The following is a 26,558-nucleotide window of genomic DNA, read 5'->3' on the forward strand; positions in this document are numbered from 1 at the left end:
ACATTGAGGTGGAATATTTAATTATTGACTAAAATAAACATCACAAATAATACTTATAGAAAAAATTAAAAATATAATAATAATGATTGTTAAACATTACTTATAATATGTACTTTTATGTTAATATTATAGCCTCGAGAAAAAATATACTTACTAGAAACAAGAATAAAAGTATTTAAGTAAAGAAAAATGCCTCACCGCTATAATATTCTGCAAGTACCTACTAGGTACTAAAAAACTAAAACCCTAGCAAGAATGCAATTATTACGGTTAAAGTTGAAGTACTGTTGGAATATAATACTGTCATTATTAGTTTGCAAGAAGGTTGAATAAAATAGATTGGAAAGTTGCTAAATTTTCTACAAGTACAAGTTTTAGGTTGATGTGGACCATTAAACACTACTTACATAGGGTAATTAAATGCATCGCTAATTTAGTTTCACGAGAATCTCTTAACCAAATTGACAGGTCAAAAAGTTGCATTAAGGTAGAAGGGGTGGCAGTATACTACATCCAGTGCATTTTGGCCAATAGTCGGAGATTTGTGTACAACCGAATTAGCACCATTAAAATTCTTTTTATTAGACTATAATACTGAGTCGTGTTGCATAAAATATTATACATGTTTCGAGTAAGCATATTTAAACTGTTATTTTACAAGTAGAATGTTTTCGATTAAATAAATTGTTAGATTAATTATTTTACGTGTAAAGGACAAGTCATTCTTTTACTAGTACATTTAGAGTATTAGATTTATTTAATCCATTAAAATGTTATTGGTCATAGAAGGCCTGGGCAGTGGGCTACTAAGGTACGATGGCAATACCTATTACATACGGCACTGTAACAGTGCAGTTGCATGCACATTCTACAGTGTGTGCGTTTCTAGTACAATACGCGTCAGGCAAAAAGAACTCCTCCTCACTCTGAGAGGAGACCCGTGCTCTGTAGTGCGTCAGCGATGGGTTGATCATGACGTCAGTAAACCCCTACACCCTGTATGACTACGAATTGTACAACTAAACAGATCTCCGCCAGGCTTGCGTATTATTCTTAATCACCTACGCAAGCCGCCATGTTGCAACTTCTGATTGGGTTACTTGTTTTATGCGCACTATAGAGTATAGGTACCTTCACACTACGGGCCAATGCAACCAAGCGCTCACATTAAAAATCTCACAATTTTCATTTTGAAATCTCACTCGCCATTATAACTCTAAGGTTGAAATCTATAGAGCGCACTTTGATTTTGCTTGGACTTTGGTTTCAGTTAAAACGAGACAGATTTATGCCAGCGGTATAACGCTGTCTCATTTTACCAGTGTCTTAAGTCTGAGCAAAGTCAAAGTTCGCTCTATAGATCTCAGCCTATATGTCAACTGTTATTTCTAAAGTACGAAGACTTTTGAGATGACAGTTGGCACGCAGAGCTAAAATGCCGAGTGTGATCCCAAAATGTACGCACTATAATATTGTTCACTAACTTTGCTATTATATAATATTATACCAGCGGTTTTAGGATGTCATTTAAAATTTAACGTATAATAAATATGGTTTATTTTGTGGAATTTGGTGTTTCCAGATTTTGTGCTATGGCATGATTGGCACACAAAATGCTCTACTTCAAAAATGAACAGTGTGGGATTTTTAATTAGTACACTGTTTGCCTGTGTATGCTCATAGTGTGAAGTCTAAAGCCTAAAAGGTCTGCGATATGTAGATTTTTTCTAAAATTTTAATAAGAAATCGAAAAACAAATTTTGAAAAGACCTTAAAATTATATGTCCCAATACAATATATTTTTTTTTGCCTATAAGTAGAGGAAATAACAATAGTCAAAAATTTGTATCGCCAAATCGTTTCTTCTAACTACAAACTATTAAAAATACATCTAAACTTTTATAATCATCATTCGTCATCTATTTACAAAAATGAATTTATTTCATTTTATTATTTTATCTACATGAAATATGACTTTATCACAATATTATATAATGCGTTTCACAGCGATTTCTTATACTTAAACACTAATACAACAGCGAGATTTAAGGTACAGTTCCGTTCAGTATCTATGGCGACAATGAAGCACAGCGTGTCGCCGCGGGATAATGACAATAATCAATATTAGATACAAGGCATCCGGCCTACGATATTAATTATTATATAAAATATAAATAGAATTGGATAAAATGATGTCTTAATGCCGTTATGACTTTACATACTTTGTATAGGCATGCTAAAAATCACACACACACATAGCTAAAAGTCAGTGAATATCGTGAAGGTGCAATCAAACAACAAAACACTGTTTTGTGGTCTGTCACATCACACTCTGGCATGATCACCCGTCAGTCAGATCGTCCGTCGAGCATCAGTACGCCAGGGAGCGGTAACAGGCTTTTGTAAAAGTGTTCATATAACACACACATTATCACAACGAGACTAGTTTTGTTTGTACCTTTGTGAATGTCAAGATATGTATGTAGTACGAATAAGAACACAGTAGAGGTTAGTACGTATCTAGGTTTTCTTTCTTTATTTAACAAAATCGCAACGACACTACCGCGACAGCATTGTCACTAGAAACTGAGCTCGGAACTATACCTTAAGGATTAGGTTCTCGAGGTTTTAAAACCAGTTAAAAGTGCATTTCATCTATATTTTAAAATAAGTGCTTTAAGACTGATTTTTTTAAATAGTAACATTATTTTCTTATTAACAACAATAATAATTCACGAATCGTACTTTCTTAATATAGTTTGTTTTGGTTCAATTTTATAAAACACGAATGGTTCTTTGTTCAGACTTAAGATACAGTTAAAACGAGACAGATTAATATCTTTGCATAAATCTGTCTTGTTTTAACTCTGAACCACAAGCCTGAGCAAAGTGGAAGTACAGTCTATAGAAATTAGTGTAAGGGTCAAACCGACCAAGACCCAGAAAATTTCCGCTGTCTGCGCCCATCATAAAATTGAACTAGAACGGACTACATAATCACAGTACAAAATAAATACAAAAGTTAAGTATATTATATACCCATTAACTTTAAAGATTAGTTTCACAAACAATCCGATAACGATTTATTTCTGATAACGATATCAGTAGGTACTAAATACCTACTAATAAAAAATATGCCTTTCACTTCTATGCGACAGTTCAAGTAGGTCGGTGCCAGCACCTTTTTTGTGGTCATTGCAATAGCAGAGCTTAGTTTCCAAATTTTCACTACACAAATGGTATGAATTATAAAAGGTGGCAACGAAATGACTTAAAATGTAAAATACCTTGAATTGTGCTTTTTGACTTTAAGTTTGTCGACTCAATTGTTAACACTGAATAATAACCACATGATTAACGGCCGTATTTACAAACGTTACTATGAGGTCTCACAGTAAGCTCGAACGCATAGTGTAGGTTCCACCAATCAGATCATTGTAAATTGACGTGATACGGTCATCTGATTGGTGGAACGGACACTGTGCGTTCGAGCGCACTGTGAGACCTCATAGTAACGTTTGTGAATACGGGTGTAAGTTTTATATCCGTCGTCGCCATGGTAGATAAAGTGGAAGGGCCATTTAGTCTTTGTGTAAAAGGGATCATAAAAAGTATAAAAGGGTACACCAGACGTGGTTCGTCAGAAGTAAATTGCTCGACATAAGGTTTAGACTGGTCGGAATAGCACCGTGGCAGAACAGGGGATGCGCAATTTTAGATTTGATTGTAATGTGGTTGTCACCACATACTCTGACTAGCTAAGTATTCTGTGTAACGGGGATTATATCAAATATAACAGAATACATAAGTGGTTCATCAGAAGTAATGATCGTCGTAAGTATAGACGACCGGTCGCGATAGCACCGTGGCAGAACGGAGGATGCGCACTTTTAGATTTGATTGTAATGTGGTTGCCACCACTTACTCTGACTAGCTAAGTATTCTGTGTAACGGGGATTATAACAAATATAATAGGATACACAAGTGGTTCATCAGAAGTAAATTGCTCGTGATAAAATTTGAACCACTGAGCGGGATAGTACTGTGGCAGAATGGTGGGTGCGCACTTTTAGATTTAATTGTAATTTGGTCGTCGCCACATACTCTGACTAGCTAGGTATTTTATGTAACGGGGATTATAAAAAATATAATAAGATACACAACTGGTTCATCAGAAGTAAATTGTTTGACACAAGATAGTGACGACCGGTCAGTATAGTAGCTACCGTGGAAGAACACAGGGTGCGCACTTTTAGATTTAATTGTAATGTCGTCACAATTATGAACTCTGACTAACTAGGTACTCTGTGTAACGGGGATTATAACAAATATAATAGGATACACACGTGGTTCATCAGAAGTAAATTGTTCGTCATAAAGTGGAGAGGAAGCGGGGCAGTGCCGGGGCTGGTCGGCGGTAGCGGGAAGAGCGCAGTGAGCGCTATAAGTCGGTCTCCGTCCACTGCTAGTCACCGCGCCGGACGCGCCGCGCCGCTGCGGTGTTTTGTCGGTACAGCCACACCTGCCGAAGAAACATGAATGAATAAATTCAAAGATAAATACAACATAATTTAAAAAACAGTTATTAAAATCTAACTTAAACAGCATCTAATATGTATCGTGCGAATGAAAGGGTCCGAACTTAGTAATGTTGTGGATAAAAAATGTAACCACAAAGCGGTTATTCTGTTAGGAGTTCTAACTAGGCCCTAACTTAGGACCCAAATGAGGGCAGACCTGGTCAGGGTGACTATAAAATATTTTATAAGTATACGAATAAAAAAATTAGGTAATTAGAAATTAATTAATGTTTAACTAAATTTTATCATTTTATAATATTTTAATATACAAGGTATTATTTAGGTGTGCCTAATTATAAGCTTATTACACGAGAGCCCCATTGGAGTTTAGCAATGTTATAACATCATTTCCAAAAATCCACTAGACCTGATTCCTCAATACCATGGATGGGTTCGAAACTAGTTGGGCTCATCGACTAAATAAGTAAGTATAGTTGGTACATTGTATGCTTAAAATATAAATAACTCACGATAGCTTAAACATTAAAATTCGTCAATATTCAGTTATACAGTAGTTTGTAGATTCTGTGCTACTTTTGTATAATGAATTAGGGCGGTATTTTATATAAATTGCACAAATTACCGATATCTAAATATGATCATGTAAATAAGTACATGAAGAAATAAAGAGTTATAGGTATAACGCTCTAGCCTAAACGTCAAACACTGTTAATGAACTGATAAACTCAATGTTTACAAAGTGATTTGCTAATAGCATGTTTTGCAGTAATGTTATAATAATATTAATTAATATAATAGTTGTGATAAATCAGTATAAACTCTTTATTGTAACATTGTTTTCGAATTTAGTCAAATGTAGAAAATCATTTTTTTTAAATGAAATAGGACAAAGGCAAGAGAAAGAAGTAGAAATTTCTCATTTATAACTTTTTGTAGTTTTTGTAAAAAAATTAGTCTCAAGTTCTACTGGTCCAATATTATCTTGTTTTTGTTTAACTGAAATACCTAATAAGTACCTTCTTAAATTTCACATGTTTTAGAACTGCGCAAGTTATTTTGAATCCCGTGATTTTAACCCCCAACCCAAAAAGAGGGGTGTTATAAGTTTGACGTGTGTATCTGTCTATCTGTCTGTGGCATCGTAGCTCCTAAACTAATGAACCGATTTTAATTTAGTTTTTTTTGTTTGAAAGGTGGCTTGATCGAGTGTTCTTAGCTATAATCCAAGAAAATCGGTCAGCCGTTTGAAAGTTATCAGCTCTTTTCTAGCTACTGTAACCTTCACTTGTCATTATAAATTTTTAATTTACACTTGTTATTAAGTATGACGCACGAGCTAACAAATAGATCGATAAACTATTACGATTTTTTTAGTCCTAGAGTAGAAAAATAGATCGGTATATACTTACTTGTATGAGTATAATAATGTCTAACAATACTTGTAAGCTGCCACACACCCAAAACTGTGCGGGCGCTTCTCTTATAACAAAATAAGCAGTCTTAAATAAATCTCCACAAGTCCACATTATCACCATGCTTAGGCTGAAACAATAATTATTATAACATAACTCTAGGTAGAACTTTTTAATACAATAATCACATACGAAGTACTTAGGCAAATAAAGGGCAATTTTATTACAAATCTGAGATGATGAGAGTTAAAGCAAGTGATATTTAATTACGTAAAACGCACATACCTAACTCTGAAAAGTTAGGAGTGCGCGCCCATATCGTTATTATATATAAAGTTTGATTAAGTAATACATTTTTGGTGTAGAGTGGAAGAACAAAGCTACAAATTATCGGGGCAACGTTATCATTTACGAAAGTTCAATGAATTTAACCCAATGTGTGTTTTTAATTCTTAACGTCAAATCTGTTATCACAAGCTGATTTAAGGAAGTGAACTGTAATATTATTACGGTTTATAAAAGGTTATCGGTGAACAGTGTAGTAACTGTGCTGTCAATGAAACTGCAATAGTGTATACCTACCTACATAAATTGTTATATGACGATAAAACAAATTGAATACTTTTATGGGATGAGTAAGCACATAGCTTTTACAGGCTACATTAAAAAATGTTATTAAGTGCCGATTGTTCGATCACCAAAGGACCAATTTATCAATCGCCAAATAAAAAGAGGGGTTTATTCGTAATGCGCTCCAAACAAACGTAGTTTGGCTCTCTTTGGATTACTAAACAATCGAATACAATGAAATTTTTTAGATACGCTCTAGAAATAATCAATGTCTGTGGTTTTCCAGATTTCCATTAAAATATTTAGTTTCAAAGTATACAGTCTCAAGAATTTACATACAAATGTTTAAATTCTCGTAACTTTAAGACAGGTTATTTTTACGGAAATCTGGCAAACCATAGACATAGATGAGTCTGAACGGGTAAGCTAGTTGAATAATATTTTTTAATACAGCTGCTCAAAAAGTGGCGTATTGCAGGGACGTATAGCGTTCGGGATGTGGGCTATTACATACTCGTGCTTTTTCTTTACCTTTCCCGCACTCGTGCTTTTTCTTTCCCAACTGTCAAAATATTAAAAAGAAAAACCAACCAAGAAGTTTTTACTAAAAAAAATCATAGAAGTTTTTATGATTCATGCAAATACGTATTTCTAATAAGAAGCTACTAATTTGTTTCAATATCAGATTTAATGATTTGATTGAATGAGTTTGGTTAGGTTTCATTTCATTTCATCTCATTAAATTTCATTTTCATTTCATATCAATAAAAACTTCTACTGAAGACTTGGCTGTATGGGCATAGTTCCCTTTGCCTACCAGAATGGGTGAAGAAAAAAAAAACTCTGCTTATATTCTACGGTTGGCGCCATTTTTCAGAAATTTCCTTTGCGAGTTTAGTTGTTGGTTGCCTAAAATGAGTAATTTCGACCCTAGTTTTTTATATCTATTAACAATAAAGTTGTTTTAAATTAAATTAAATGAAGTTAGTTGAGTTTATTGTGTTTTTATTATTTTATTAAATTGCTTCATTTTTTCGCAACTGTATTAAAAATAGTCGTTCAGTACACGTGCGGAACCGTCATTGCAACTCGTTCCGACTGTCAACCCTCGCCTTCAGCTACGCCTCGGCTCGGGTAGACATTTGTCGGAACTCTTTGCAATGACAGCCTTTCCGCACTTGTAATGAAATATACTATACCTCATGCCTTCCGTACTTTTGTTGCCTAGGTTCTTAACTATCTGCGGTGCCCCTAACATGGCTTCAGTGAATACGGCGAGAAACCCGATCAGTTCCACAAACGGCGAGAATTCTATCAACAGGTATGTGATAGCTGCACCAAATACTGAGAATACTAGCATACAGTCTACGTAGCTCTGGAAGTCCGTCCACGCCCAGAAATACTTTCTGTCCATATCTGAAAAAAATGAAAAACAAACACATGATTTGTTAATTGATGTGACTTACTAATTTTACTATCATCAAAGTAGGTAGTGATCTTATTGATACATATTGCATAGTCCTAATCAAAGTTCCCTATCAGTTGATTCAATCTCTATTATTATTTCTTTCTTTTCTCTTTTTTCTCTTCGTTTCTTTTTTATTAAAGAATATTAGCCATGCTAATCATGACTAATACTCCCCTTTCCCCTCCAATTAAGCGTAAAGCAGGAGTGGGTACGACAACGGTGCAACGGGTGGTGTTTGAACCGCCGACCTTTCGGAATTCAGTCCACTCCTCAACCGTTGAGCTATCGAGGCTCTTAGAATTAATTGAATAGAGGAGGCTTCTTTAAAATTAATTTTTATTAGACATTATATTTCATTTTTTTTATTTTTTATTACTGTAATTGTGTAAAACATTGCATGCAGTAAGGCTTTTGGGTGTACTTATTATAAGTTTAGATTAAGACCTATGTATATAAGCCATAATTGCAATAAATAAAAAAAAATGTTTCTACTATGTCTGTTATAGATTTTGAAACCATCTAACCAACATGCCCCAAACTGGTGTCTTTAGAAAGGCCAATATACGTAATGCGAAGACGGGTTTAGACCATTAAAACAATTTCTTTTTTCACATGGCACATTCTTTTTTTAGCATAGTAGCACTATCCGGGTATTCACTAATCTAATAATATGGTATGTAATATGATGTAGGAAATATCATGCAAATTGTCATTCATACAAAAAACTTCAAATGCAAATACAAAAATTGACCTGGTCAAAGCCCTAATGAATAATTGTCATATATTGTTACAGTAATGAATTACCACAATACCTTCAATGTTGTAGACACATGCCAAGTTAATGCACAATGATAAAACCAGGATCAATGGACAGGATCATCATACAGCAAGATATTAAAAAGCATTTAAATTAATCATACACTTTAACAACATTCCTTTTTTAAACATTTTATTCATAATTTTCTACACTAACTAGGTACTTTAGGCTATATTTTCCGTAAATCAAGTAACATATTATTGCACACTTTGTAATAATGATACTTAACAGCAAAAAACATGAACACCACATCAAAAAAATGTAAAAAAGCCCAGAAATGACAATCATGATCATCTTTTGCAACTGCAACAAAAAGAAATAATGATGAAATAACAAAAGTATAGGAGGATGAACTAATACATATGTTAACACAATGAAGAAATTTTTGCAACACTCACCATAAAAACGATGTGGTTTTTCCCCACCAACGATGCCACTGCGTTGTCCCAACCACTGCGCTGTATCGTCTGGCTGAGCTGAGCCGTTTACACAACATAATAGTATATATAACATGAATATTGCACCTAATGTCACCATTCACACCAACCACCAAATAAAACAAAATAAAGTTAACATATAACAAAGAAATAAAAAAATAAATAGGAAAGAATTTCAAAATAGTTTGTAAATAGAGTAAATAAGTAGCTAAAAGAAAATTAGAATATTCAATTTAATTAGTATTATATTTGTTTTAGTCATTTATCTACTAAAAGGTATATGAAAAAGGAAAATTTACACATAATTTGTTAATTTTACTGAACCCCAACAAGTTTTTAATTATTTACTACAAAACAAATGAATACATATTTCAGTATCCAACTATATTATAAATGTGAAAATGTGTTGGTTTGTTGGTTTATCCTTCAATCAGGTGCCAACACTAGATCAATGTGATTTTTTGTATGGATATAGTTAAAGACTTGGATAATGGCACAGGGCTAATTTGTCCCAAAAAAGTTCCCACAGGATTTTTAAAACTTTAGTCCACACAGACAAAGTCACAGGCATCATCTATTTAGTAGTGCAAGAAATTAACAAATCAGAAGAAATAAATTTAAATCAGAATAGGCCTCTTAATATGGTTAGAATGTAGAAAATAAATAAATATTTTAGAGATAACAATCATGTAAATCAGTGAGAAATATTATATAATGCAAGCTACTAATTGAAACAATGTATCACTAAACAAACCTGTGAATATTCGCTCTCTTGCTCTAATAATTTGATTTTTTTTCCGTACATTCACACAAAGATGGATCATAGCAAACATTGTTGCATTCATTACTATACTTTGAATTAATAATGGTATTTCATAGCGTTTGCCAAACCTAAAAATAAAATATAAACATAATACTATGACTTTTTTACATCTAATTTTAAAAATTTGTAGATCAGCTAATCATCATTACAAACAACCTATTTAGCTTATTTTGTATGCAATTCAATATTTTTTATGACAGATTAATTTTGTACAAAAGAAATATACTTATTTAACATTATGTTGTGACAAGATTTATTAGTAATTTATTACTGTATTGTTATAAACTTATGAAGATCCTCATTTCTTATAACTTGCTCATGTCATTTGGAAACATGGTAATAAAATTGCAGGGACAATTGCAGGGACAGGGACAGGGCGTAAAAATTCACATAAATTTAGAAAAAATCAAGATAAAAGTATATACTCAAATCAAGATGTTTGAAAAATTACAATATGTTTTCGATATTTCACTGATATCTAACAGCATACTTGAAATGGGCAGATGGTGGTAAGTTTATTTATTAAAATATGAAATGAAAACTTACCAAAACAATATTCGCAATGTATTTGCTATTAATAGCGTCAAACAAACATATAGGGAGAATCCTTCAGCATCCTGCGTTCTTTTAATTTGTCTATACTGTGGAATGTATGGGGCTACTCCTCCTACAATCATAGCCGTAGCTGCACCCCAGCCGACTAAATGGCCCACGGTAAGCCCTAATTCATCAGATATTATCCAATCCATTGTTAAAAATATTTTTCACGCCCTTCTATTCAGGAGTTCCTATCGAACTATAACAGTCTTTTTTTTATTACACACTTGTAAGAATAACTTATTAAGTTCATGATAACAACTTATTAATTCACGTTATTCAATCTCCACTGTGCGATTTATTTATTTTGATTAAAACCCCGAAAATATCATTCAAGCAGACAATGAAACCACTGAAACATTGAATTGAATTTTCAATTTTGAAAAAGGAGAATCATGAATGAAATATGAATGACGTATGGCAATTTGACATTGACAATGATAGTGAAGTATTAGTGATGGGACGGGATGGGTGCGTGGGTGTAATCATGTAAAGAATAAAATACACATAAAGATGTTAAGAAATCAATCTCATAGAATAAAATTAGATCAAACTGATGATATCCATGATCTTAGCTGAGCACATTCACAAGCACATGATGATGAACCTTTTAATGATGCTTGCTATTTATCTTTGGGTTCGGGCCGGGAACTGTCACGCCCACCGCGTTTTAATTAACCGACTTCCAAAAAAGGAGGAGGTTCTCAATTCGTCGGGATCTTTTTTTTTTTTTTTTTTATGTATGTTCCCCGATTACTCAAAGACCCCTGGACCGATTTGGAAAATTTTTTTTTTGTTTGAAAGGGTATACTGTGCAGGTGGTCCCATATAAATTTGGTGAAGATCTGATGAATATCTTCGGAGATGGAGAACAGAACTCCTCAATGGATAAGAGCAAATTGCTCGCGATCACTGTAATAGCTTAGTAAACAGTAGGGTTTTAACTGGGCATAGCATATATATAGTACAGTGGGGCCACTAAAAATTGTGAAATAAAAAATTTTCAAAAGAAAAATAAAACCGACTTCAAAAACCAAAAACACTAAAAAGTAGAAAATAATTTTTGTTTAGCTACACATGTAATGTACCTAGGTATGAAGTCGGGCGAGCTTCACTCTTGGATTTCTAATTTTGTTTTAATATGCTCGCTCGACTTCATACCTAGGTACATTACATGTGTAGCTAAACAAAAATTATTTTCTACTTTTTAGTGTTTTTGGTTTTTGAAGTCGGTTTTATTTTTCTTTTTTTGTCTATGGTTGTATTTCAGAACACGTAGTGATTACTGATTACATACTCTTTGTTTCAGAAATCAGCTGATTTCTGAGTTATGTTGTTCGTCTGTGGTTATCATTTTGACATTGACAATTGCAATTTAGCTAGAAAAAAAAATACCGGGTAATTTTCCAGTTTGCTTTGATTATTTTAGGATTAATTTTTAATAATGACTATAATTTCAAAATTATTACGTGCAAATAGATCAATTGACCTAATTCCTGTGAGCGTAGGAATAAATAAATTTAGATGCGGTCGTTGCTATGCTACGGAAAAAGAAAAGGGGTTAACACAAAGTCAAGAAAGAGCTGAAGTATCAAGAGATGTACGGCCCCTGGGTGAAAAGATTAAAGAGACGAGCAAAACAGTGTCTTATACTGGTATCATATTGGTTGGTCTAGGAGTTACTGGCATTATATTTTATTACGTATTCCGTGAATTGTTTTCTAGCAATAGCCCCAACAGCATATACTCAGTAGCGCTAGAAAAATGTAAAAACGTGAGTAAACAATGGCATATATTTATTTATCCTATCAAATATACCGTAAACTCTAAATTTAAACACCATAATATAAAATAATATATAATATTCTAGCAGGGTTGCTCAGGGTTCTAATCGATTGGCTAACCTGTTCTGCAGTGTCAGCTATTAGATCCTAGCATAGCTATGAACCATCTTCTTGAACAACCAAATAAATATACTAAGAATAAGAATAAGAAGTGTTTATTTGCTAGAATATGGTATAATATATGAGTACATTGTAACAAATGTATTGTGGGAACATGACCTCAATAATTAGTCAAGTTGTTTAAAAGTTACACAATCTCTAAAAGACACCCGACAATAAATTAATTAGCTATATATTAAGCATAAAGATGTATTTTTTAACAGGACCCAAGAATAGAAGAAGCCCTTGGTTCTCCTATAAAAGGTTATGGCGAAGAGACTACAAGGAGGCGAAGGACCAGAGTCAGTCATGCCGTCTATGAAAAGGATGGAGTTAAACATATGAGAATGAGATTCTATATCAAGGGAATTAGAAATAAAGGTGTTGCTGAATTAGATATGAAGCAGGTTTGTAATATTAAGTACGATAATCATGTAATTGTAGTTATAGTTGGCTATTGATAGATATCAACATTGTTATGTTTCAATAGTCCACTTTTGATTTCTCAATCTAGCAAAAAAGATACCTACTACTCTAAATATATGTATAAACATCCATCACAAACCTTTGGACCTAGAAAGCTGAAATTTTGTACAAGGGTTCCCTTTATAATGTAGATAAGAAAAGATTCAAATCTTTCCTTTTCCACATTATAAAGGGAATAATTTTTCAAAATTCCCACAGGATAGGGATAAAGAGGATTTATATTTTCACTTTATGATTAAAGCAAGAACTAACTTAGCAAAGCTGGGGCATGTCAACTAGTATTGTTACATAATTTAACACCGATATTTTTTTTATAATATTATTTATCAAAATATTTTATACCTTTCAGAATGAATATGGGAACTATGAATGCAGATATCTGTTAGTGCAACTAGATGATTATAGTGGAAAAACTTTCATCATTGAAGACAATCGTGCGTTTCTAGATCATGCAAAATCTGAAGCTGGAAGCCAACAGCTGCCTACATTAACTCTTACACAGTAAATAGTCTTAGATAACATAATATTCAACCTGTAGATAAATGTAAATTAATTAGATAAGTATTGTGTAAATAAAATTTATTCCTTATTTGTTTATTTTTTATTACATTTATTCTGCAGGTATTGATGACAAATATTTCAAATGAAAAATATGTAAATCATTGTCTTATTAATCAGTAGGCAGAAGTCAGAACAGAAATTACAAAATATTCTATAACAATATTGTTCCTTAGGGAGCATACACAGTAGTCATTTTGTTTAGGACAATGTTTTCACGTTTTTTTTTTGGTAACATCACATTAAATTAATGTTTCATGTTGCAAAATATTGCTCCACTAAAAGTAACTGTAATGAAGATGAACAATTATATAATGTACCTGTGTGCATCACAGGTGAAAAGAAAGGTTTTCTTACAAATAAAAATTAAACTCAAGATGTGCGAGTGCAAGAAGAAAAAGTAATATAATTATGCTTCATAGTTCATAATCTAGACTTAACAACTACACACCCCAAATATAGTATATCTATTGTACTTAATATCATTGGTACTAATATCAAAGGTTATCACTTATCAGCAACCATTTAAAAAATACTGGACAAGTAATAGCTGCTGAGCAAGATTTTCCTTAAAACAGATCATTATCACTGTCTTTCTTGAAAATATACTAATCTTTCTTTCTCCAAGGAATTATCTCCCAAGCCATCAGTAGACGATTGCTGAAGACAAATTTTCTTATTCTTTCAAATAACCAGTAGAAGATAAGAAGAAGTGACAGGTATTGTGGCCAAGCCCATTTCAGTTCTTGTATAAGACTTGGAGTATATCGAAATTTCATTTCTGCGATTCTTAGATTAATACTCAGATCCATGGTACCAGTTTGGCCATTTTGAGTTCTGGCATAGATGGGATTGACTACTGTTGTAACTGTAAAGATATTAATTGAATGAATGAATATTCTTTTATTGCACATCACAAAAATCAGTAGAAAAAAAAAATCAAAAAGTAAAACAAGGGTATTGTGGTGGCCTTATCGCTTCCTAGCGATTTCTTCCAGTCATAATAGATACTAGAGATAGGTAGGTGGTGCAAGAATATACATATGTACATATATGATCAAAATATACAGTTAAATGAAGTTTAATTTATGTATTTCATACAAAAACTTTAAACAGCATTAATTTTAAATTAGCAAAATCTGTAATTTAGTTTGGATATCTTAAGTTTAAAATAATAATAATTACCTTCTCTTATCAAATATTCATCTAAAATAAAATCAACTATATTTTTGGTATTGTAAGTCTCATGGTTAAATAGTGAGGTGTTGTGAGATGTATCCAAGATATTTCGCAGACATGCCAGGTGACTTGTTTGGTATATTTGCAGGTCTCCATAGTATTTGAATCCACTTGGCTGACCACTGAACTCTTTGGTTAGAACTGCAAGACTTTGCATTTGTAGAGGGCAAACATTCTGAAATATAATTTTACAAAATTATTTGATGTAGTAATAGAATAGGGATAATCTTAAGACTAGGGGAAAGAAAAAGATTTGGTTTAATAATAGACTTATTGCATTTCCTTAGAAATATTTTGGTAACTCTTTGGTAAATATGTGTCGTTAGTTAAGTATTATTATCTACTTACCCTAATTTGGAAGTCTATACCTAATATTAATATAATGGAACTTATAATTCTACCCTTTGGTACAATAAGATCAAACTTAAATTTAAGAATATCATTCTTCCCATCTAGATTGATGTCGTCTTCTTGTATCTGTAATCATCAAAACATAAAATTATAATCAAAATAAAATCAAACCTACTATAAAATGTCTGTAGAATTGTCAGATTTTCTACAGTTAACTTCAAAGTTAATCTTTGATTTTAATCATAGTCAACTTCAATAGATTTTTGATAAGCCAAGAAAGTAAAATGAATGTACAAAATATTAAGCTTACTTGAATTTCTACACAATTTTCTTCATCTACAAGTCTATCATCATCTAGGAATGCTGCATCACCACATATAATATTAACACTAGGGTCATCAGTCTCTGCTATAAGTAAATAATCATATGTTGAGTGTATGAGTGGTTGTTCATAGAAGTATGACGTCTTTAACCAAAATCCTGGAAGGTTAAAATACGTTAAATAAGTTGCTATGAAAACATTGACCTTTTACTAGACTATTTAACTTCCAAGCTATATTGCAGTATGAACAGAATATTCGAGACTCCTAACAGGTACACTTACCTCCTAATAGGTATTCTAAAATTTAAATGCATGATTTTTTAAATACCATTCTTATTAAAAAGCAAATATGAGGTCTAGGTTATAGCGCACTTTCCTATTCACTCTTGCTTTGAAGGTATATTTTTTTTTCCCCCCCAATTAAGCGTAAAGCTTAGTCCGCTCCTCAACCGTTGAGCTATCGAGGTATTTAGGATTTATTTTCCTATAAGTATGCCTGAAATGCCACACCTTAGCTTCTATTCGAATCAGATAGGTATGTTGAGTAAAAACGTTTCGTGCGAATAGATTGTATGTGGTCCGTGTATTATGTGCATCTAATCTAAATCAATTCAAGGGACCAATAGCTCGTAATAAAAAACTAGTGTTGCTTAGCTATGTACCTACATAATATGTTCATACGTTGACAAATTTTGAAAAAAACTAAAGGTATTTAGATAACTTACCTCTACTTCTATAGGCTACAACAAAAGGCAAAACAATGGTCAATATAGTTGTTATTACTGTAAACAATGTCGCTTTCGATAATAAACGACTTTTGTACTGAACTTCGACGCTGTAACTGAAAAGTTTATAAAGTGCCATTTGTAGGTGTTATTAATTATTGTGATATCTCGTAACATTGTACTTTTCCATATTATTATTCTTTTTCTTCTTAATAGGTACTCATTGATCGTTGGATTTTCGAAATATCAATATTTGCTTCATTTTTCCAATGTTTATTGATTGCACATTGAGTTGATTTTGACAAATGTGACAAACAAACAAGGCAGTTGCCTAGCAACCAGTGTTGCAAAGTTATTAATTAGTGTTGTTAGTCAAGATCATTAAATTGTACATTATTAAATCACGATTTTATCTCAACGGCAAGTAGGTAGTTACCTTATATACTGGTTTAGATTCCGTTGACTGGTCTTGACTCTTGACAGATAGACAGACAGACAACGAAGTGATCCTATACCTACCTACCAAAAGGTAGGTATAGGATCACCACTCCTTTTTTCTCTGTAGATGGTTTGAAACCCTAAAAAAGGAAAAACTTTAATTAAACTTACTTAACGGTTAAAAACGGTTAATTAAACTTACTTAAAGGTCAATTAACTTTAATCTCACCCTGTTAGAAAACTTTTTAGTAGGTACCTAAGTGTACTAAAAAGCTTACTTCGTAGTTCGTTAAAAAGTAAAAACAGTAAGATCGTGTGACCACTGTTCAGTAGCCACTGGATAGCCTAACTAAACAAATAAACCAAAATTATAAACCTGGATTGTAGGTAGCTTTAAAGTTTTCTAGATTCGCTTCGCCTCACAGCCTCACAAAAGGCACTCTTTATATTGTATTTAGTCTACCTATCAGCTAACGTTCCGGTGTCAATTACCATGTGGTTTCTACGTTTTGTGTTGCAAGTAGACAATGGGTAGACCTCTGTTAATGTAATAAGCAATTTAAAAAAAACCGGCCAAGTGCGAGTCAGATTCGCGCACCGAGGGTTCGGTACTGGGGTATTTTTTCCAACATTTTGCACGATAAATCAAAAACTGTTATGCATAAAAATAAATAAAAATCTGTTTTAGAATGTACAGGTAAAGCCCTTTCATATACCCCACTTGGTATATACGTTATCCTACTTTTAAAAATTTAAAATACTAATTTTATGTGTTCATAAACACATTTTAATTTTTTTTGTGATGTGGAATTCGCACATTATTTTGTATGGCCTAGTAGTAAGCGCTGATAGCCTAGTGGTTAAGACGACCGCCTCCTATTCGGAGGGTCGGAGGTTCGATTCCAGGCACGCTATCAATGCATACCAAAAAATCGCGAGGAAAAAACTCAAAGCTGCATGGCTTTGAGTTGGCATGGCTGAGAGGTAAAATGTTCTCCAAGGTATTATTATTAAAGGTATATAATGAAATATGCCAGTCCGCACTTGGCCATCTTGGTGAACTATGACCTAAATCTTTCTCATTCTGAGAGAAGATCCGTGCTGGGTTGCCGATGGTGTTGATTTCTGATGGGATTTGTTTTATAATAATAGTTCCAGAAAACTTTACTGCAGCGGACTACTTCTGCGTTATTTAAGTAGGTATAATGAGTTCCTAAAAATATTAAAATTTGTTGTTTGTTCCTAAATAAAACTTTACTTATATTAACTTAGTGGGTAGGTACTATGAGAGGTTTTCATTATACTTATTATTATGTATACTTATTTGTTTTCCTGGTTAGATACAAGTCAGTGAATCCAGACAATAGCTATGAACAAAGCTGGGCGCCTGACAACTGACACCGGAGCGGTGAGTGATCCCTTAGAAACCTTGTTGTATATAAAGGTACCTAAGTAGATCCGCAACAGCATTCGCTCTGGTTTCGGGCCGGGGCACAGTACAGTTTTGTTAGTAAAGTGCATGCTTATACCAAAAAGAAAGCATGGATAAGATGTCTTCAAGCATGACGTCTAGCATAACCGGCATGGGTCTTGGTGGAATTACAGGATTGACAACTGCAATAAGCACTCTCAGCTGTGCAAGGGAACAGCAAATAACAATTGGAGGGATGGCTTCGAACTATGTCCCAGGATTGTCAGCGAATTACAACATTTCGAGTTTTTGTCAACGTCCAGGACAAAGTCGTCGTTGCCCAATTGCCAAGGCAGGACCTACGGCCCAACCTGGCCCTGGACACTCTCTCAGCGCTGGGGCCCTCAAACACTCATCACGGAACAACCCGAATACACCGTACGCTCATAATCTCATCTGCAAGCTGGCTGATCAAAATGAACGTAGACGTCTCCAGGAAACACTAGAATTGGTTCCCCAAAGCTATTATTCGCAGCAACCACTTAAGGTGGAACTGACTGAATTTTATGCTCGTGATAATGGTAAAGACCACCATACTGACCAGTATGAGTTGGTGAATGATACCATCCTTCCGAACCCGGTCTTGCGAAGAGGCCAGAACTTCTTCTTTGCCGTTCGTTTTGACAGAACCGGCGACAAGCAACAAGACATAATTCGAATCGTGTTCAGTCTTGGTAAGTAAACAATTTTAAAATTCTTACTTTTACTTGACGTATTGATCCTGTTATCTGTTACTCTCAAGGAATCTCTCAAGTCCATTGACTTTAATAATCAAGTCAATGGATTATATTAATATTTTACAAAATTACAGGTCCGAAACCATGTGTTACAAAAGGAACGCGAGTTGTTTTAACCGTTAATTGGAGCTCGCAACAAACTGTCTTTCAACATGCCCGTGACGTTATTGGCATGGGAATGGGCATGGCCGTGTCACGTATACAAGAAACTAGTAGTGCTACAATGACTCCAGTAGGAACAATTACTACTATTAGTGCTATTAGCGGTCCAATAAGCGGCATCAGAGAAACCGCGACATATACATGTCGTCGTAGTTCCTTCAGCAACGAGCCCGCGCCTCAGCAGCAAAGCCCGCTTAGTCCGCACGGGGCTGTGGAACCACCACGACCACCAGTCGTTGAACGACATAGTGGGCCACCCCAGCCGCCTTCAACTGGACGCAGCTATGGTTCTCATCACGGATCAACGCAGAATTTGGCATCTGTTGCTCACGAGATGGAAAAATGGGATTTGAGTATTCAACGCCAAGACGGAAATACGATAACATTCCAAGTCCACGTTCCAGCTTCTGCACCAGTGGGGATTTGGAATTGCTGGATTCAAACTCAGAGACTGGGGCAACGTGATAATCGCCAAGATTACAAGTGTGATGAAGATATTTATATCTTATTTAATCCATGGTGTCGCGAGGACTCTGTTTACATGGACAACGAATCGTCAAGAAAGGAATATATTCTTAATGAGCAAGGGAAAATATGGAGCGGCACCTGGCGCCAACCTAAAGGTCGCAAATGGATTTTCGGACAGTTCGATGACGTAGTGCTTCCAGCTTGCATCTATTTATTAGAGCGGAGTGGACTGGAACATTCAGAACGTGGTAATCCTGTTCGGATTGCTAGAGCAATTTCAGCTATGGCAAGTTTTATTATGATAAAACCTAAAATTAAATAATGCAATTTTTATGACATAATTTTTTAATAGCTGTGCTTTTCTACCGTAGATTAATTCTAAAGGGGATGGCGATGGCCTAATGGTTGGTCGATACGATGGTGAATATAAAGACGGGGTATCTCCACATTCATGGACTGGTTCCGTTGCTATTCTCGAACGATACCTAACGAATGGAGGCAGGCCTGTTGAATATGGGCAGTGCTGGGTGTTCTCTGGTTTGGTGGTCACTATTTGTCGAGCTTTAGGTATTTATGAAAAAATAATAATACTGTAAAAGAACCAAATTAAAGCATTATAAAAGCTATATTTTAATCTTATTTGTAGGTATACCTTGCCGATCTGTGACAAATTACGTCTCAGCACACGATACGAATGGAACCTTCACTATTGATAAATTCTTTGACAAAGATGGGAACGAAGTGCCGAATGGTCCGGATGAAGATTGTTATGACTCTTGCTGGAACTTCCATGTGTGGAACGATGTGTGGATGCAAAGACCAGACTTGCCGCAGGGTACGTAGATAGTATTTACTGCGATTCAACTGGTGTTCATACATTCATTCAAATGTAACTTGTTTTTTTGGTAGGATATGGTGGGTGGCAGATAATAGATGCTACTCCTCAGGAGGAAGCTGAATCTATATACAAGTGTGGTCCGGCTAGTGTGGAAGCTGTTCGTCGTGGGGAGATTGGGTTCCAATATGATACACCCTTTATGTACTCTCAGATAAATGCTGAGTTATGCCACTTCCAAGAGGAAGAATCCTCCGACTGGGGTTTTGTTAGAATGGCATCCAACCAATATCAGTAAGCATTTTTAAACTACATGACATACACTAGCGAATTATTTGACTGAAGTGATGATGCACTTAAGATTGAGCTAGCTATACTTGACGCTATGGCATTTTATGTATTTACACTCTTTTCAGGGTTGGAAGGAAGATTATCACAAAGGATCCAAGTCGCGAAGACGACGAGGGGGACAGTGATTTGTTAGAAATTACTCACGAATACAAACCCGTTGAAAGTCCTTCTCCGGAACGTCTTTCTGTTATCGCTTCTTGTCGCGGTTTTCAACGTTTGCAACAATATTACGAATTACCTGACCGTAGCTCAGAGGATGTCGTTTTTGACTTAATGGATATTGAACCTATACCTTACGGTCAGCCCTTCGATTGCACGATGAATATTCAGGTATTATCTATTTTTTTAATATTTATAGCTAATGTGAACGATTGAGTAATGTCAATTTGTTTTGATAGAACAAATCACCCGAAGACCGAACAATCTGGTGTGTCCTGACAGCGTCTGCGTGTTATTACACGGGTGCTATTGCAGCCCGAGTGCGGAAATCTCAAGGGGAATTTATTGTAAGGGCAGGCCAACGCGAGGCCCTCAAACTGAATGTAACACCACAAGAGTACATGGACAAGTTGGTTGATCATGCAATGATTAAGGTGCACGCGATGGCTTTTGTCAAGCAAACGTCGCAAGCTTGGTCTGAGGAAGACGATGTCTCACTGCACAAGCCGAAACTTCAAGTGCAGGTATGGTTGTTATGTTTTGGGTGAAATAATGACTAATTTACAATACAATTTTTATTAAAAAGGGCAACCGCCGAGTTTCTTGTTGGTTCTTCTCGGTAGGAACGGCATTCCGAACCAGTGGTAGATTATTTTGACGATATAAAAGCACTTGTAAAAAGTTTATTTGAATACTTAAATCTATTCTATTACCTTTTCAGGCAAGGAGCCAACCCAGTATTGGTCAGGAATGTGGAATAACTTTCAGCTTCCAGAATCCATTGACTGTTAATTTGACGGATTGCTACTTCACTTTCGAAGGGTCTGGCGTGCAGAGGCCGCGTCAGGTAACAGTTTAGAATAACATGATTCAAAATGCGATCTAATTTTTCTTTTTCTTAGAGAATATATTTTTTTTTTAATAATAAAATAGCGAGCAAAAGAGCAGGCCGGTTATACCGCCGCCCATTGCAATTGCTTAAGGAATTAATTATTATTATTGCAGATAAAGTTTCGTGACGTAAAGCCTGGCGAATTCATGAGCTACCAGGACAAGTTCGTGCCGACTCGCATTGGAGAGCTTCAGATTGTTGTGACATTCTCCTCTCGGCAAATCGACGAGATCTTTGGCTGCACAACGGTGAACGTGCGCGGCTAGCTAGCCCCCGAGCCCCGACTGCCCTTGCACGCGTCGGGGCCGCCGCTGCACGAGGCGCTTCAACTCGACCGCTGCTATTGGTCATACGTAGCGCCTGACCACGTGTTTGTGCAAGAGGAAGTGCTTATATTGACATCCATGTAACATGTAAACTTCCTCCTTAACAGGGTTCTCTCCGTCACTTACTCCATACAATCGTAGCCCCAATTTCATTTGAATATTAAGCAACCAAAGTCCATGAAATGCAGAAATATTGTAAAAACTAATATCTGTGTCTGTGGTGTTTTAGATTTTTCTAAAAATATGTAGTTTTAAAATTACAGGAGCTCAAAGATTTGTATGTGAATTTTTGAGACTGCGTAACTTTGAAACCGAATTATTTTAACGGAAATCTGGAAAACCACAGACATAGATATTAATTCCCGGAACGTTTCTACAAAATTCCATTGAGTTATGATTGGTTAGTGTTCCAATGAGAGACGAACTACGTTTGTATGGAGCGAGTGACGGGGAGACCCCTCTTAAAGTTTATATGGTGTATTTGTAAAGAGCAAATTGACTTTAGTGTACCGACGAACTATGACGACTTGGCTTCGATAAAGGTTCAAGATGAGATTTACGCACCAGCACAATTTATGAAAAAATAAAAAAAAACATAGAAACAGAACACGATGCACGGAGTGATTTTTTAATGTTTAGTTTTTAATATCTAAAAGAAACCGATGCTTCGCGTGCCATTTTTTAATATTCCTACTAGTATTATAATAATTATTTTAATAAGGGTCTATGTTAAGATATACTCGTTGTTAATTAATTTAATATCTTTATACATTTTTTTAACCTCATTTTATATTTTTATTATTATTATGAACTAAAATTATTATTGCACTGTGTTTGCGTGTTTTTGGGATCTCAAAAATAATAAAGCAGTCACTGCTAAATTGTTTTCTTTTATTTTCCTTCTCCTACAACAAAATGCTTCTTAAACTGCAACGAAACTGGGTGGTTGCTCTTTTCGAAAATCACCATCTTGAATTTAAATTAATGAACAGTAGAAGTCATAATTTTTCATTTGTATTTAATAGTAGGGGATGCCCGTGGCTTCGCCTGCATGGATTTCGATTTTTTTAAATTCCGTAGGAACTCTTTGATTTTCCGGCATAAAGAGTAGCGTATGTCCTTCCCCGGGATGTATCCCAAGTCTGTACCAAATTTCATTAAAATCGGTTCAGCGGTTGGGACGTGAAAACGTAGCAGACAGACACACTTTCGCATTTATAATATTAAGTATGGATTATTATGTAGACAGTCATCAGAAAAGCTAAAGCGAGGGTAGGTAACAGCTTTAAACTTTATTGATTGGGAGTTGAGGTTTATTCAATTTACACCTAGAATTTCTCTATGCAAAATGCAAATAGGTACCTGGGGTGTAACCAGAGCGCTAGCAAAAACTAAGACGGGTGATGTCTAATGATTACTGATAAGATATCACAAAAAAATCCGGCATTTTTTAAAAGTTCACAATATATTGCAACTAAAACATCCGACTGACGCTAAAGGTCAACGAACGTTCTGTAAATAGGCCACTCGAAGTGAATGCCGCGTCGTAGGAGGGGCATTGACCTGAGTTATGCATGCTATACAATGCGGGTTTGAAAAATACTAAATCACTAAATCTGCAAAATGAGGCAAATGGTTATTGGCATTGGATTGTGTTAAGGTAGTATAATAATAATAGCTAACTTTGATAGCGTTCTGGTTACAGGTAGGTATGTAAGTACCTACCTATCTAGTAAGTGTCGTACTTTAGGTGGTTTAGGATATAAACATCCTAGAGATCCTGAAAGCCTTCTTAAATGACCTACCTACTATTGACCTACGTAAATACTGTAGTTATATTTACATTAGTACCTAGGTATCTAATATTGTGTCATGATTCAAAATATTATTCACTGATAGATAGGTAATTACTCAGCGGGACTTTTGGACGTTATCAAGCTTCGACGGGTCACATAAAAGTCCCTTTTATACCTACCTAGATTTTATATACTTATGGAAATATGCTTTTTGTAGCGCGCTATCTTCTCTGGTCTGTTATGTTTCATGACGGCTGCAATAGAAAGGAACCCTGGAACAGTAGGACATTACCAAGGAATGAATTTCAAGTTTTTTACCAGACTCAAACTTCTTAAAGACACCGTTATGATAAAAAAAATTGGGCTGGTTTCACGAAGTTTCTGGGTAGTCAGTTTTACTAATCTTAGTAGGTACGTAGGTATGTACCTACCTACAGAATGAATAGTTTTAAATATTTATAAAAGCAAAATGAAAACGAGCACAACCAACGTGAAATGTTATATTTTTAAGATTTTTAAAATAAGAAAATAGCGATTATTTACTTACTTACATTAGTTTCCATAGTTAATACTTATAAGAGTCATAAAAGCATAAAAGCTCCCTGCCAGTAAATAGGGAAAACCGAATGTCTACGATCAACCATGACTGCGAAATCTGTGGCTACATGTATATTACCAACCGTACCAGTGGTAGATGCTTTTGACGATTCAAAAGAACTTGTAAAAGTCTAATTGAGTAAAAATATTGAATTTGAATTATATGCCCTTGTTACTTAAAATTCTAAATTATTTATTTAATTGGATAGGCAATGGAAACAACTGTCTTTGATTTGCTTGAATTCCTTGTGATATCTGATCAAGGATATTCTCAATCTACAAGTAGGTATATTATATAAAAACATGACAACGAAGTTGTTTGATTACATAATACCTACCTACCTAGTAGGTACTAGCTAAGCACATTCATGGGTAGGTACCCATAAATGTGCTTAGCTCTATTTTATATGGTCACTATTCAATCAACTTGTAACTCTTTACTTATACCTATTTGGATTCTCTTAGAGCACGTTCCTCAGCATAATATTGTAGCGCTTCATACCAAGACTGTGAGGTTTTCTTGGTTTCCTAGATACCTATCAAACTATCGTCTGACGACAACGCTTGCATGTATAATATAAAAAAGGTCAAGTGTGAGTTGGACTTGCACACGAAGGGTTCCGTAGCATCGCACAAGAAATAACATTTTCAATTTTTTTAATATTCATGGCAACTATTTTGAAATTTTATTATTATTGTAAAGAAATACACATTCTTTGAAAATTTCAACTCTCTGCTTATTACGATTTACGAAATACAGCCAGCTGACCGCTGACAGGCATGACCTACCCACTGCCACTTCAGCTTGCTAATAGTTTGGGCTATGTCAGTGACCTTGGTTCTCCTGCAAAATAATTTAAAATCCTGAATTTATTGAGGGTATTAGTTTTGTCATAAATCTCAATTCCGCATTGATTATGGGTTGGAACTTTTTTAGAAGGACGGACGGACAACCATGTGTGAGAATCAGGGATATGAGGGATATGGCGTCCTAGACGCTATTTCGGGTATGCAGTGAAATAGCGTCTATATGTTTATGTATTTACCTACCTAACTATAGTAACTACTATACATTGTATATATATATGTATAATAATAATAAATAGGTAGTCTTTTACCTACTGCAGGGCACCAGGGGGGCTTTAGGTTAGGCGTTTACGGACTTACCTCTACGAGTTCTTTGAGCAAAGTATTTATTATTAGTAGACTGTACGTAGGTATTTATATTGTTTTAAAAACAGGAGCTTTTGTTTCGTTTTAAATACCTACCCACTTTCCAGATTGTACTGAATGTTATACCAAGTCTGAAATAACTCGGGAAACGTGCTTCCACTAAGGTTATCCAGAAATATGTAAACGTTTACTGTAACAGCTAATAATATTATGATGCTTATTGCAATTTGCACGTAAGATATTTGATTTCACGTGGGCTTGCGTACTTACCTATAAATACTTATTTTCATATACCTACTTATTCTTTATAATATTTTAAACTTCTTTCCCCTCCTCTAATTGTTGAGTTATAGCTAGGTGGCTAGATGCTTAGGTTTTATGATTTTATGATTTATCCTTATTGCCGTTTATGCGTTGAATGTTGATAAATCAGTCAGTCAGACAGGTCAAGTCATTATGAGCTTTTCGTGATTATGAGTCCATAAAATATCCTACTTGGTCAAAATAGAGGGCATTTTCTCGTCTTCCTTTTCACTAAGGACTACTAAGTACTATAATAAATACAAATAATTATCTATAAAAATACTGTAAAATTACCTCATAACCTGAGAAAGCAATTCCAATTTCAAAGTTCTTGTTATGTTTATGTCGGTTTAGGTAAGTATAAATATTTCAAGGAAAAAGCGTTGAGTTTAAGAGGGCTCTCTCCGTCACTCGTTTCTACTCGTTTCATACAATCGTAGTTCCAATTTCATTTGAATATTAAGCAACCAAAGTCCATGAAATTTTGCACATATATTCTAGAAACTAATATCTATGTCTGTGGTTTTCCAGATTTCTGTTAAAATATTCTGTTTCAAAGTT

At 34.6% G+C, this 26,558-nt stretch overlaps 4 protein-coding genes across 10 annotated transcripts; 2 read left to right on the forward strand and 2 right to left on the reverse strand.

The window, feature by feature from the left end:
• Positions 1 to 3,299: 3,299 nt before the first annotated feature.
• Positions 3,300 to 11,136, reverse strand: LOC123865417 (solute carrier family 66 member 2). Of its 6 annotated transcripts, none has more exons than XM_045906429.1 (6): positions 10,615 to 11,124; positions 10,000 to 10,136; positions 9,207 to 9,332; positions 7,723 to 7,939; positions 5,951 to 6,083; positions 3,300 to 4,522 (listed from the first exon to the last, which is right to left on the reverse strand). In XM_045906429.1, exons 1-6 carry the CDS (start codon positions 10,815 to 10,817, stop codon positions 4,466 to 4,468), a joined length of 873 nt encoding a protein of 290 aa, XP_045762385.1. In that variant the 5' UTR covers positions 10,818 to 11,124; the 3' UTR covers positions 3,300 to 4,465. The 6 variants fall into 6 exon arrangements, with proteins under 6 accessions (XP_045762385.1, XP_045762392.1, XP_045762401.1 ...); XM_045906436.1 differs by having other exon boundaries at positions 9,207 to 9,284; positions 10,615 to 11,123; XM_045906445.1 differs by lacking the exon at positions 9,207 to 9,332 and having other exon boundaries at positions 10,615 to 11,120.
• On the reverse strand, positions 5,535 to 16,611 carry LOC123865403 (transmembrane protein 231). 2 transcript variants are annotated; one of them, XM_045906415.1, is made up of 6 exons: positions 16,290 to 16,611; positions 15,553 to 15,722; positions 15,240 to 15,368; positions 14,838 to 15,066; positions 14,229 to 14,520; positions 5,535 to 5,546 (listed from the first exon to the last, which is right to left on the reverse strand). In XM_045906415.1, exons 1-5 carry the CDS (start codon positions 16,426 to 16,428, stop codon positions 14,261 to 14,263), a joined length of 927 nt encoding a protein of 308 aa, XP_045762371.1. In that variant the 5' UTR covers positions 16,429 to 16,611; the 3' UTR covers positions 5,535 to 5,546; positions 14,229 to 14,260. The 2 variants fall into 2 exon arrangements, with proteins under 2 accessions (XP_045762371.1, XP_045762364.1); XM_045906408.1 differs by lacking the exon at positions 5,535 to 5,546 and having other exon boundaries at positions 14,033 to 14,520.
• On the forward strand, positions 12,024 to 13,683 carry LOC123865474 (mitochondrial import inner membrane translocase subunit Tim21). The gene is made up of 3 exons (XM_045906529.1): positions 12,024 to 12,439; positions 12,833 to 13,015; positions 13,444 to 13,683. Exons 1-3 carry the CDS (start codon positions 12,110 to 12,112, stop codon positions 13,597 to 13,599), a joined length of 669 nt encoding a protein of 222 aa, XP_045762485.1. The 5' UTR covers positions 12,024 to 12,109; the 3' UTR covers positions 13,600 to 13,683.
• Positions 16,612 to 18,025: 1,414 nt separating the features above from the next.
• Positions 18,026 to 22,273, forward strand: LOC123877642 (hemocyte protein-glutamine gamma-glutamyltransferase-like). The gene is made up of 9 exons (XM_045924510.1): positions 18,026 to 18,872; positions 19,010 to 19,851; positions 19,937 to 20,132; positions 20,212 to 20,400; positions 20,475 to 20,694; positions 20,817 to 21,081; positions 21,150 to 21,434; positions 21,632 to 21,757; positions 21,916 to 22,273. Exons 1-9 carry the CDS (start codon positions 18,269 to 18,271, stop codon positions 22,066 to 22,068), a joined length of 2,880 nt encoding a protein of 959 aa, XP_045780466.1. The 5' UTR covers positions 18,026 to 18,268; the 3' UTR covers positions 22,069 to 22,273.
• The last annotated feature ends 4,285 nt before the right edge of the window (positions 22,274 to 26,558 follow it).

This window comes from Maniola jurtina, chromosome 1, assembly GCF_905333055.1.
Source record: "Maniola jurtina chromosome 1, ilManJurt1.1, whole genome shotgun sequence".
In the NCBI taxonomy this organism is placed as follows: Eukaryota; Metazoa; Arthropoda; class Insecta; order Lepidoptera; family Nymphalidae; genus Maniola; species Maniola jurtina.